The sequence below is a fragment of the Dendrobates tinctorius genome, unplaced genomic scaffold, assembly GCF_039654945.1.
Source record: "Dendrobates tinctorius isolate UK_male_01 unplaced genomic scaffold, ASM3965494v1 ptg000237l, whole genome shotgun sequence".
Lineage (NCBI taxonomy): Eukaryota > Metazoa > Chordata > Amphibia > Anura > Dendrobatidae > Dendrobates > Dendrobates tinctorius.
In genome coordinates, this window is record NW_027361904.1 from 8,890,086 (window position 1) to 8,902,777 (window position 12,692).

The 12,692-nt window shown below is 43.4% G+C and overlaps 1 protein-coding gene across 1 annotated transcript in view; it reads right to left on the reverse strand.

Annotated features, from left to right (window-relative positions):
* Positions 1-2,656: 2,656 nt before the first annotated feature.
* Positions 2,657-12,692, reverse strand: part of LOC141060463 (uncharacterized) — a 120,318-nt gene continuing 110,282 nt past the window's right edge. Inside the window, 1 exon segment of the mRNA XM_073556731.1 lies at positions 2,657-3,598. Coding sequence (XP_073412832.1) covers positions 2,856-3,598 — 743 coding nt within the window. The 3' untranslated portion in view covers positions 2,657-2,855.

Genomic DNA, 12,692 nt, shown 5'->3' on the forward strand with positions numbered 1-12,692 from the left:
CTTTTGTAGATCTGCCGAAAAATCCGGGAATAACATCACAGTAGTATTTTTGAACCTGATCGTTTGGGCCTTCCTTGCCAATTGCAGAATATAATCTCTGTCCTTCCAGTTGAGGAATCTGGCGAGTAGAGGTCTAGGAGTTCCTGGAGGGTTTGCTTTTCCAGGCACCCGATGCGCTCGCTCCACCGCGAACGCAGCAGAGAAGGTGGCTTCCGGGAGTAGATCACGCATCCATTTTTCCACCAAGCTGCAAGGATTGTTACCCCCTGCTCTCTCCGGTAATCCAATTATACAAATATTATTCCTCCTCGATCTATTCTCCAAATCATCTTGTTTCTGGAGACACAGTTCCAATTTTTGTTCTAGAAGTCTGAGACGTTCTGGTAAAGGTGCTGTTTGGTCCTCCAAATTCGAAATTCTGTCCTCCGCCTGACTTTCTCTCCCAAATTGGACATGTCATTGCAGAGGAGACCCAAGTCAGTCTTCACCTCGTCGATTTTCCCAGTCAGCTGTGCTACTCTGAATGGCAACCAGTAGCTGTGTGGAGAACTGCTTCAGGGTGGGTTCCGGATCCATGTCTTCTTGCTCCTGTATCAGCGATGTTTCCTCTTGATTTGATTTATTTAAGGGATTTTTGGCCATTGCTGTTGAACTGGCTCCTCTAGCATAGGTTTTCAGCTTGTCAACTGCAGATTGTGATTTATGAGGACCCATAATGCGCCTCCAGGATATGTACGTGGTTCAAAATCAGCTTGTCAGCAATAGTGTTGCATGCCTTTGTAGAATATTTGGGTGGTTCGAAAATTAATTTCAAGCGGGCAACAGATTCATATTTCCGTTTGTTTCAGTGGTGCATATTTATGTGCCACCATCACAGTACATAAGAACACAAGGTGGCAGCAGAGAGCTGTGATCTGCAGAACAAGTTCCTCACACAATGGCCAGGATCCTCAGCCCGTCTTCAGTGATCAACAATAGGTGGATGGGGTTAGGATAGCTTCCCCGCAGCCACAAATTCAAGAATCCCCAACTAGACAGGCAGGTCAGCCCCTCCAGCCACTACAAAGTCCCAGCTCCATACCACCGCACTCCACCAGCTTCACCACCTCACCCATGTGTTGAAGGGGTTTCCCCAAGATGGCCACTGTCCCTCAGCTCCGTTCCCGCCACTGACGCTCCACAACTTCAGGGGGGTCCGGTATCAGCTCTCAGCCTCCCGACACTCTCTGCAGCCTCTCCGCTCTCCAACTCACCGGGGAGTCAGCCAGCAGGTGAGCCCTCAGACATGCAGAGCCGATGCCTGCCTGCTTCAGCGCGTCCCGCGCGCCTCTGCCACAGCTGTCTGCGCTCTGTATCACGCGCCAGATGGGGTCCAAACTTCTCCCGGTGGTCCCCCGGTATACTCCCTCACCGCTGGCTGCTTTAAGTGCTCTGGTTGCCGGTCAGGGGAGCTATTTTGTGCCGTTACCGGCAGGAGCACAGCGACATGCGACCTCTCTCCTCAGCATCTTGGCCACGCCCCCATCCTTGCATGTTTAGTGGCTGAAAAACCGGGAAACATGCGAGGCGGGGACTTGGGCATCTGCTCAAGCACCATGGATACTCGATCGAATACCGAGCGTACCCAAGCACCCCGATACTTGATTGAGCAGTGGCGAGCACGCTCGCTCATCGCTATGAATACAATGAAAATACATGGTGCCTACAGTGATGCATGGTGGTGGCAGTGTCCTTATGTGGGGCTGTATGAGCGCTGCTAGTGCCGGGGTCTATATGTCATTGATGGTATCATGAATTCACAGATGTTCTGCTCTATAGTGAAAGAGAAGATGCTGCCATCCCTCTGTGCTCTTGGTAGACCTGCACTTTTCCAACATGACAATGATCCAAAACACACATCTAAGCCAAGGTTGCAGTTGTGATTCAGCGGTGAAATGTCTCCTGATCTGAAACCCATCAAAACACCTATGGGGAAAATCTAAAGAGACAAGTTGTCATCACTCTCCATCCATGATCCACGCTCTAAGAGAGCTTGTTCTTGTAAAAGAGAAAATAAATGTATTGTGTCACCAACTTGTTCATTCCAGGCCTAGAAGACTTGGTGCTGTCATTAAAGAAGCATGGAGGCCATACAAAATGCTAGATGTAGCAGTTTTTGACATGGAGGGTACGCATCAACTAATTTGAGCAACACTGAAGATTTTGTCATGAAAGTTATATTATTAATAGTGATGAGCGAGTATACTCGTTACTCGGGTGTCCTCAGAGTATTTTGGCGTGCTCGGAGATTTAGTTTTCGTCCGTCTCATCTGCATGATTTGCGACTGCTAGACAGCTTGAATACATGTGAGGAATGCCTGTTTGTTAGGGAATCCCCACATGTATTCTCAGCCTGTCTAGCAGTCGCAAATCATGCAGCTGAGATGACGAAAACTAAATCTCCGAGCACGCCAAAATACTCTTAGAGCACCCGAGCATGCGCGGGAAAACCCGAGCAACGAGTATGCTCACTCATCACTAATTATTAACCTTACTTTTATGTTTTGATTACAAAAAAATGTTCTATGAAATTCAGTGATGGCAACATTTTTAGAAATTGTTCTGGTGTTCAGTGAGATATGAATTAAAATCTTACTTATTAAAGGGGTGTAGACAATTATGCTGAGCAATGTTTATTAATCTTCATAAAACACAGAGCACATAATTGTAGCTTCTTTCATGTTTTACAAGATATGATTTATGCATAATTCTCCACATTCTGAACATGAATAGTTTCTCTCCTGTGTGACTTCTCTCGTGGCTCACAAAACTTGATTTTTTTGCACACCATTTCTCAGAGTGAACAAGAATACGGCTTATCTACGACTTACGTGACTTCTCTCGTGTCGCACAAGACTTGATTTTTCTATAAAGCTTTTCCCACAGAGTGAACATGAATATGGCCTTTCTCCCGTGTGAATTCTCTGATGTATAAGAAGTTTTGATTTATCTCCTAATCTTTTTCCACATTGTGAACATGAATACGGCTTCTCTCCTGTGTGAATTCTCTGATGTTTAACAAGATGTGATTTATTTCTAAAACGTTTCCCACATTCTGAACAGAAATACGGCTTCTCTCCTGTATGAATTCTTTGATGTGTAATAAGCTCATTTTTAACTATGAAGCACTTCCCACATCCCGAACATGAAAATGGCTTCTCTCCTGTGTGAATTTTCTGATGTTTAACAAGACCTGATTTTTGTGTAAAATATTTACCGCATTCTGAACATGAAAATGGCTTTTCTCCTGTATGACTTCCCTTATGTGTAGCAAGAGATGATTTATATTTAAAAGATTTCCCACATTCTGAACATGAATACGGCTTCTCTCCAGTGTGAATTCTCTTATGTGTAGCAAGATTTGATTTACTCATAAAAGATTTCCCACATTCTGAACATGAATATGGTTTTTCTCCAGTGTGAATTCTCTCATGTGTAGCAAGATTTGATTTATATTTAAAAGATTTCTCACATTCTGAACATGGATACGGCTTCTCTCCTGTGTGAATTCTCTCATGTGTAGCAAGACTTGATTTATACATAAAAGATTCTCCACATTCTGAACATGAATATGGAGTCTCTCCTGTGTGAAGTCTCCCATGTATAACAAATTGTGATTTATTTGTAAAGCATTTCCCACATTCTGAACAGGAGTACGGCTTCTCTCCTTTGTGTTTTCTTTGTGTTAAAAAATCTGAGTTTTTGGTTAATTGCTTGTCGCACTGAAATCTTGTATCCACTTTGTCACCTGGAATTGTGGTAACAATGTGAGATTGCTCAGGAGAGGGTTCCTCATGATTAGGAGGATTATAAGAAAGGGAAGTGCTGTGAAGTCCAGGAGCTCCATGAAGGGTAATGAGGTTTTCTCCATTACAGTGATTCCTGATATCTTCATTTTTACAATTGAGGGATAAACCGTTATTCTCACAAGGATTTCCTATAAGGATGAAAGATAGATTGGATGGGATTTTTTTTTTTTACAACTCAAAAGAGATTTCTAAATTTATTTTATGGAGCTCGTCAGTGAAAGTACCGGTAATAAGGAAGACAACTACATGCCATAACATTAACACAATGACGGGTAAAATGAATAACACTTATAAACTGGTGACATTGGCACAAGTCAGGGGTGGCAGAGATTAATTTACAAAAGGGAAGAGATCCCCAGCTTCAATCCATAAAATCCAGTCTTTGTTTAGTAAGTAAAACGAAGAAGGCATCACTGCAATTACACCTAGGCCTAATAAGTGTAAACTGAGGACAAGAAATGCGAGGGGATAAAAAAACGAACACGTTTCGAAAGCTAACTGCGATCTTAGACTGAACAGGAAAAGAGGAAAATTAAGGTTACAACATGATCGGGATAATTGGTTAATTAATTAGAAAACACCTGAGAACCCATGACATTGGGTCTTTTGTGTGGAAACACTCACAATTTAAAATTAATACATAAAAGTTGGAAAAAAAAAACGGCAATACATTGCTTCTACAAATACAGGCAAAAACAACGGAATGATGAGTAATGAAGCATGATTTCCCATTTTGAGTTCAGACCCGCGGGAACCAGTGTGTCAAGAAGGAAGATCCAATAAGCTTCTCTATGATGCAAGTTTTTTCTTTATCCCCACCTTGTATATTAAGGTTTTTTTCTTTATCTCCATCTCGTATATGTTTGAAAATATGTTCTATAAACTACGCAATCCGTTGTCTATTAGTGTGCGGAAATAAAGAGATTTGACGCATTTGACACATTACGGTTGGTATCATAAAGATGTTCTCTTATCCTGGATTTTAGTTTTCTGGTAGCGGAACCAACGTATTTAATAATAATAATAATCATTATTTTTATAAAGCGCTAACATATTCCACAGCGCTTTACAGTTTGCACACATTATCATCGCTGTCCCCGATGGAGCTCACAATCTAAACTCCCTATCAGTATGTCTTTGGAATGTGGGATGAAACCAGAATGCCCGGAGGAAACACACACAAACACGGGGAGAACATAAACTCCTTGCAGATGTTGTCCTTGGTGGGCGTCGAACCCAGGACCCCAGTGCTGCAAGGCTGCAGCGCTAACCACTGAGCCACCGTGCTACCCAGCTTACAAGCACGTCATTCAATTACATAGATTATGTCATCTGTATTACAATTGAGAAAGTTTTTTTTTTTTCTATATTTTTTAAAGTTTTTAAACCATCCGAACTGGAAACTGTTGGGAGTCTTAATTGAATATAAACATGTTGTAGGGCAGAGTCACACTGCCGTATTTTTCGTCCGAGAATCGGATTGTAAAACTCGCACTGGCTGTCGGCTCTCCTGACCTGAGCTTGACAGCTGCATAGTAATCCATCATACTGTCATGCTCTCAGGTCAGGAGAGGTGCCGGCCAGTCCGATCCGATTACCGCAGGAGAGATACCCCAGTGTGACTCTTACATGGAGACTGACCACATTTTATATAATAACCATTAACAGAAAGCCAATGATGGTGATGATAATTTCTGTTTGGGCAGCATAAACTAGGAGAAAAGCACCGACCATAGGAAATGGTTTTTTGTTTTTTATCTAAAATCAATTCTGACGCCGTTTTTTAATATGAAATCCATTGTATTATCATCTCTAGGAATACGTAGGTTGTGGTTAAAGAACTAAGGTGGGCTTTTCTGAAAAACGTTTCAGTGGCTTTCATGGGTTTAGGGCTCATCGTTAACTCTTAATAGTTTTTGAATATACGATATTCGTGGCCCGATTCTAAGACCACATAGGATCGTTTCTTTGTTTTAAGCGTTGTTGGATAGCGTGAGATTCTCTGTTGCAGGTCATCGCATCACTGCAGTTTCTTTTGGCTGTAATGAGCTCATCATCAGGAATAGGTAAAGTTGTGTGTGGGGACGCTGTGGATAGGTTGTAACCTTAACTTTCCTCTTCACACTTCATCACACCGAGTCTAAGAACGCAGTTAGCGTTCGAAACGCGTTTGGTTTTCATCCTCTCACATGCCTTATCCCCAAATCCCACCAAAGCCCAGGTGTAGTTGCAGTGATGCCTTATCTGTTTTAATTCCTAAAGACTCTGGATTTTATGGACTAAAGCTGGATCTCTTCCTTCCCGTGCTTCCATATACTGAAACTCGCCGGGAGTTTCCGCCAAGGATGAGCTGATTTTTCTTGCGCCTATTTTCTGCGGCATAGATTACACGGTAAATAAACAGACATTTCTGAACCCCTTCACCCCCAGGCTGTTTTTAACTTCCTGAACAGGCCAATTTTTACAATTCTGACCATTGTCACTTTATGAGGTAATAACCCTGGAACATTTCAACGGATCCTGAGTTTTTTCGTGACACATTGTACTTTATGATAGCGGTAAAATTTCTTCGATATGACTCACGTTTATTTGTGAACAAAATGGAAATTTGGTAAAAATTTTGCAATTTTAACACCTTACTGCCATTGGCCAGAATAGTACATCCAATGGCAGTATCCCCGCTTTGATGTGGGCTCCAGCGGTGAGCCCACTTAAAAGCCGGGACATGTCAGCTGCTTTGAACAGCTAAAATGTGCCCGCAATAGCAGCGGGCGGAACCGAAATCCACCCGCGGCTATTAACTAGTTAAATGTTGCTGTCAAACTCTCACAGCGGCATTTAACAAGCACTCCCGGCCATCCGGCCAGAAATGGATAAGAGTTAAAATGTCATCCGAAATTTCTCATGTTTCTTAAAAAAAAAAAAATGGTTTTGTAAATTTTGTAAGGGACCACATCATGTTTGAATTGACTTTAAGGGGCCTATATGACAGACAATACCCAAAAGTGACACCATTCTAAAAACTGCACCCCTCAAGGTGCTCAAAACCACGGTCAATAACTTTATCAATCCATCAGGTGCTTCACAGGAATGAAAGCAATGTGGAAGGAAAAAAATAAACATTTTAACTTTTCCACATATCCAAGAAGTATTGTTTCTCCTTGCGGAGATTGACATGCTAAGCATGCCGAGATGAGGAGACTTAAAGCCGCAGTGCTTCTTTGGGAAATATGCAAAATGTCTCTTCAGACATTTAAAGTGTCGACACTTTAACGAGCCTTGTCAGCAGATCTAACACTTTGCACTGATGAGGGGCAGTACCCCAAAACACAGTGTCTGCAAATTGAGATTCTGGTTTGGCTTTAATCCTGAGTCATGTGACAAGGCTCGTTAAAGTGTCGACATTGACCTTTAGGATTGCTACGTCCAATAGGTGGCTCTAGAGTTCTAGTCCTCTTCCTTGAAGTGGTAACTTTTACACAAAATTGTTGTTTAGCTCTAAATTTTCTAATTTTCACAAGGGTAACGGGAGAAAAAGGACCAAACAATTTGTTGTGCAATTTCTCCTGATTACGCCAATACCCCATGTGTAGTGGAAAACTACTGTTTTGGCGCATGGCAGGACTCAGAAGAGAAGGAGCGCCATTTGACTTTTGGAGCGCAAAATTGGCCGGAATGGATTGCGGACACCATGTCGTGTTTGCAGAGCCAGATGTGTCTAAACAATGAAAAACCCCCCACAAATGACCCCAAATTTGTAAAGTACACCCCTCAAGGAATTTCCCTAGAGGTGCGGTGAGCATTTTGAAACTGCAAGTGCTTCACGGAATTTTGAGACATTGGACCATGAAAATTACCCCAAACGATGCTTTGGCCCAAATTTTTCATTTTCACAAAGAAATCATCTAAGGGTGCAGTAAGCATGTTTACACCGCATGTGTTTCGCAAAATTTCATACCATTGAGAGGTGAAGAAAAAAAATATTTTTTTACCACTATGATCATATAATTTGACACACAATTTTTTTGTGAACGTGGCAATGCTCCATATGTTGCTGTACAGTATTGTTTGGCCACATGCTGAGACTCGAGAGGGACGGAGCGCTATTTAACTCCTAGAGAACAAACTTTTGTAGAATATTTTGCGGACTTCATATACAGAGCCCCTAAGTGCCAAAAGAGCAAAATCCCCTTCCACCTTCAGGTGAATCCAGTTTGGAATTTACACCCATCAGGGAATTTTTCTACAGGTGTGGTGACGATTTTCACTACAAGGGTGTTTGCCAGAAACGAGCAGCAGTGGATGTTGCAAAGTGAAGATGCAAATATGACATTGTAGTGCCCATGACGTTGTAGTGCCCTGCTGGTTCTTCTGGACACAAGCACCCCATAAGTTAAGCGGCCTCTTATCGCTACAATAAAGCCATACATGTGGATGCTAACTGTGGTTTAGGCACACTGTGGGGCTCAGGAGGAGGGGCACTTGGTATTTGGATTTGGGAGCGCAAATTTTGCTAGATTTCCTTGTGCGGTATAAGTGATTTGGCGACTTTATTCTTCGGGTCAATGCAGTTAGAGTGATACCAGATTTATATTTTTTTAAGTTTGGCTGCTGTTACACCAAAAAAATTCCTATTTTTTTTTTACAAAAACAAGTTTTTGCATCTTCATATTTTGATAGCTGTAATTTTTTTTTATATTTCTATCAATTGAGTCATCTGAGGGCTTCTTTGGGCACATAACTTTTTTTGATCGCTTTCTATTCCATTTTTTGGGAAATAGAATGAACAAAAAACCAGCAATTCAGGAATTGTTTTTTGAGGGGTTTTTATGCCGTTCACTGTGTGGTAAAAGCGATGAGGAGGCTTTATTCTTCGGGTCAGTATGATTACGGTGATATCACATGTAGATAATTTTTATGTTTTGTTGCTTCTACACAAAAACAAAATTTAGGGAAAAAATATGTTTCCATCGCTTTATTCTGAGCTGTAGCTTTTTTATTTCTCCACTGACGGAGCTGTATGGCGCCTTTTTTTTGTGGGACAAGATGAAGTTTCAGCGATAACTAATAAATTTGAGGCAAAACCAAGATTTTTGTGAAAAAAAAACAAAAATTTTCAATATGAAGACCTAATGTTCTCAAATTCTGTGTTATGCCTGTGCTTTGAAAATGCTCACTATATCCCTGGATAAAATCCTTGAAGGGTGTAGTTTCCAAAATGGGATTAGTTGTGGGGGGTTTCTGCGGCTTTAGAGGCGACACGGTGTCCGCAATCTATTTCAGCCAAATTTGTGTTCCAAAATTCACATGATTCTCCTTCCCTTTCGTGCCCGGCCATTTGCCCAAAACAAAGGTTTCTGACCACATGTGGGGTATCGGTGCGCTCAGAATAAACTGGGTAACAAATTGTGGGGTCCAGTTTTTTGTGCTATCCCTTGTTAAAAGTGAAAAATTTGTGCCAAGCCAACATTTTAGAGGTTACCTTTTTCTTTTTTTCATTCTGCTTTGCATTAATTCCTGTGCAGCACCTGAGGGGTTAAACAACTTCACTTTCCGGACATCAGTGTGGCGTAATTTGAGGGGTGCAGTTTTTAAGATGGTCTCACTACTGGGCAGTTTCCAACATATAGCCCCCTCAACGTACATTTAAATTTGAACAGGTCTCTAAACACAAACAGGTTTTGTCAATTTCTTGAAAAAATTATAAAATTGTTAATGAACTTTTAACCCTTCTAACATCCTAACAAAATAAAATGACGATTGAAAAATGAAGTAAAGTAAAAATATGGGAAATGTTATCTATTAATTACACAGTAGAACATGACTGTCACGCCGCTCTCACCTGGGGGCCGGACCCCGGGTCCGTCGTCACCACTTCCGGTGCCGCGGCCGCTCTGGGGGTCCCGTCGGGTGCGCATGAGCACCACTCACTCCTAGTCCCGTGGTTGCGCTGTGTTCCCAGTGCGCATGCGCGCTCTTCTCAGCCCTGTCCTCTCTATGGTATTGGAGGACCTGACCCAGAAGTCCAAGTGCTCATGTGCTCTATCAGGCTACCTCTTCCTATGGGAGGTGCCTGATTATTGTTGTGCCTCCTGGCTTAGTCTGCTTGATCCTTGCCTTGCTGTGCGCTGTATTCGGGTCCTCTGCCTTGTGCTGTTCCTGTACTCTATCTTGCCGTGCTTCCCAGTACATGCTCCGTGCATACACTGCTCCGTGTTCTATCGTGCTTCATTGCACACGCTCTGCCTCTGGTCTGTGCTGTGTCATACTCCTCTGCATACGCTCAGCTCCTACCTTGTTCCTGTCGTTCTTCTCAGCACACCCTCTGTCTAACCTTGCACTCAGACGTGCTCCTTTGCACGTGCCCTGCTTTGCTCGCACCCGGGCGTGCTTGTCAGTGCACGCCATACGTGCCCTCATGTACCTGCCTTGCACTATCCTGTGTCTAGAAACACTCCTGTGTACACGCCTTGTATTGTCCTATACTCTCCGTGCTCCCGTACACTCGCCCTGTATTGTCCAATACCTTGCGGGTCCCTGTGCCCACGCTTTGCACACACTTGTGCTCTGCATGTCCCCTGTTGCTAGCACACTCGTGTCTCCTGTGAGCCTGCCACCTGGTTCCAGCAGTCATGGTACTTCACCCACTTGGGCTTGCCCCTGACACCCCCTGTATAGGGGGTGGTCCTCACTAGGTCAGCTCACTGCCACGACCAAGAGGGTCCACTGCAGGAGTCGTCACAATGACTAACTGGTTTAATGATATAAAAATTAAAAGCTTGAAAATTGCTATTTTTTTTTCCCAAAAAAATGTTCCCAAAATTCTGATATTTTCACAAAAAATATCCACGTGTAAGGGGTTAATAATAGCTGAATAAAAGAATGGACGGGACATGGACGGGACATGGACGGGACATGGACGGGACATGGACGGGACATGGACGGGACATGGACGGGACATGGACGGGACATGGACGGGACATGGACGGGACATGGACGGGACATGGACGGGACATGGACGGGACATGGACGGGACATGGACGGGACATGGACGGGACATGGACGGGACATGGACGGGACATGGACGGGACATGGACGGGACGGGACGGGACATGGACGGGACATGGACGGGACATGGACGACAAGTGAAAGAAAATCCTCCCACTTTCCCAGATGAGAATGTTATGATTATTTATAGGCCAGGGTGAGCGAACCCTGAAACTACATTTACACGACTGTATTTTAAGTTTGAGTGCAGATGTAAAAAAAAAAAAAAAAAAAAAAAAAAATGTAGAAAGAACATTACACAAACCGCACACAGACCAATGTTATTCGCTTGGACTGGTCAGATGAGTAGTTTATTTCCATGGATCTAATCTTTAATTGGATATTCCCAAAATCACAATGTAGTCTTATAACAAAGTACACAAGTTTTTTTTATTTATTTTTTTAAATTGACAATATAATGCATTTTTAAACCTGGCCTGTTTTGCACATATCACCACATTAAAAGGGTTTTTAGATAAGGTAGCAGGTTTTTTCAACCTCATCTGAGAGCAGCCTGACACAGGCAAAGATGAGCCGAAGCCATGGAGATATCACTTTGTTTACTGGGTGCAGCCGTTCTGACACAATCAGAGCTGTTAGATTTAGCAATGTAGCAGAGCTGAGAAAACTAACCCCACCCACACCAGGCTCTGTATATACTGTGGTAATTGACCCGGAGCTGCCTACCACAGGAGGGGGCAGAGTCAGACCAGGAGACAGGTGCTGCTGTGTCCAGCAATGACAGCCTCCTGGTGCTAAAACAATCATTGCAAGTAAACAAAAGAACTAAGCTTTATGAGAGGCATCACTGAAATCTGGGATTTAACCCCTACAGCATGCTGTCTTCAGATTCCATAGCAAAAATCTGCTGACAGATTCCCTTTCAGGACGACCCTCCAGGCTCTATTTACCCGACAGTTGCCGTTGGAACCTATATGTGCAGAGGGGCAGGATGTTATATACCGGGGGTGAGAGTTACAGGGCCGGATGTTATAAGTCGTGGGGGGGGGGGGACTACAGAGATGGATTTTATTCGTTTAGGGATCATGGCTACGGGGCCGGATGTTATACAATCCCGTAATCCCCTTTATGATAAAGCAATTCTCCACCCCGGCACCACGGAGGAGTGACTAAACATTAGTCATGTACTGTCACCTACCTGGCGTCCTCCGCTTGCCTCCAACTGACACCTGTCTTCTGGTCCTCCTACATCCAAGATGGCCTCCATAATGACAGAGGGACGACAGCCATATGTGCGACCCACACCTCCAAAGCATGGCACTTACTGACTTACCACAGGGCTCTTCATGCCACCAGACGGCCGGCCTGGATATAGAGGAACCAGAAAGCTCGTCTCTTTGTAGGAGGCACTGAGAGGTAAACAGAGGTGACAGGTAGGACATCTCTACATGAGACATGTGTCGTCACTCGTCAGCACCAGGCAGAGGCTGCTACATCACAGAGATCCATAGGATCGGGAGATTTATAACCTGTAACACAAGCTCAGTCATTTATATGGCAGCATGGGACTTGTGGAAGAAAAATATGGATGTAAAAGATGGAAGTAATATTAACAAAAGGTAAAGAAAAACTAAACCTGTGCTTCCTAAATCATTAAGAAGAGGTGTGAAGGTGGCCCCGTTATTCATCGGTGCACCGCAGGACTCTACAGGAGCAGCCGCGCCATCACCGGACACTTCTGCAGTGACGCGGACATCGGATAAAGCTTCACTGCATCGGAGACGCCACACAATATCACACACCGGTCATCATTATCACACGCCAGTCAATGTTAAA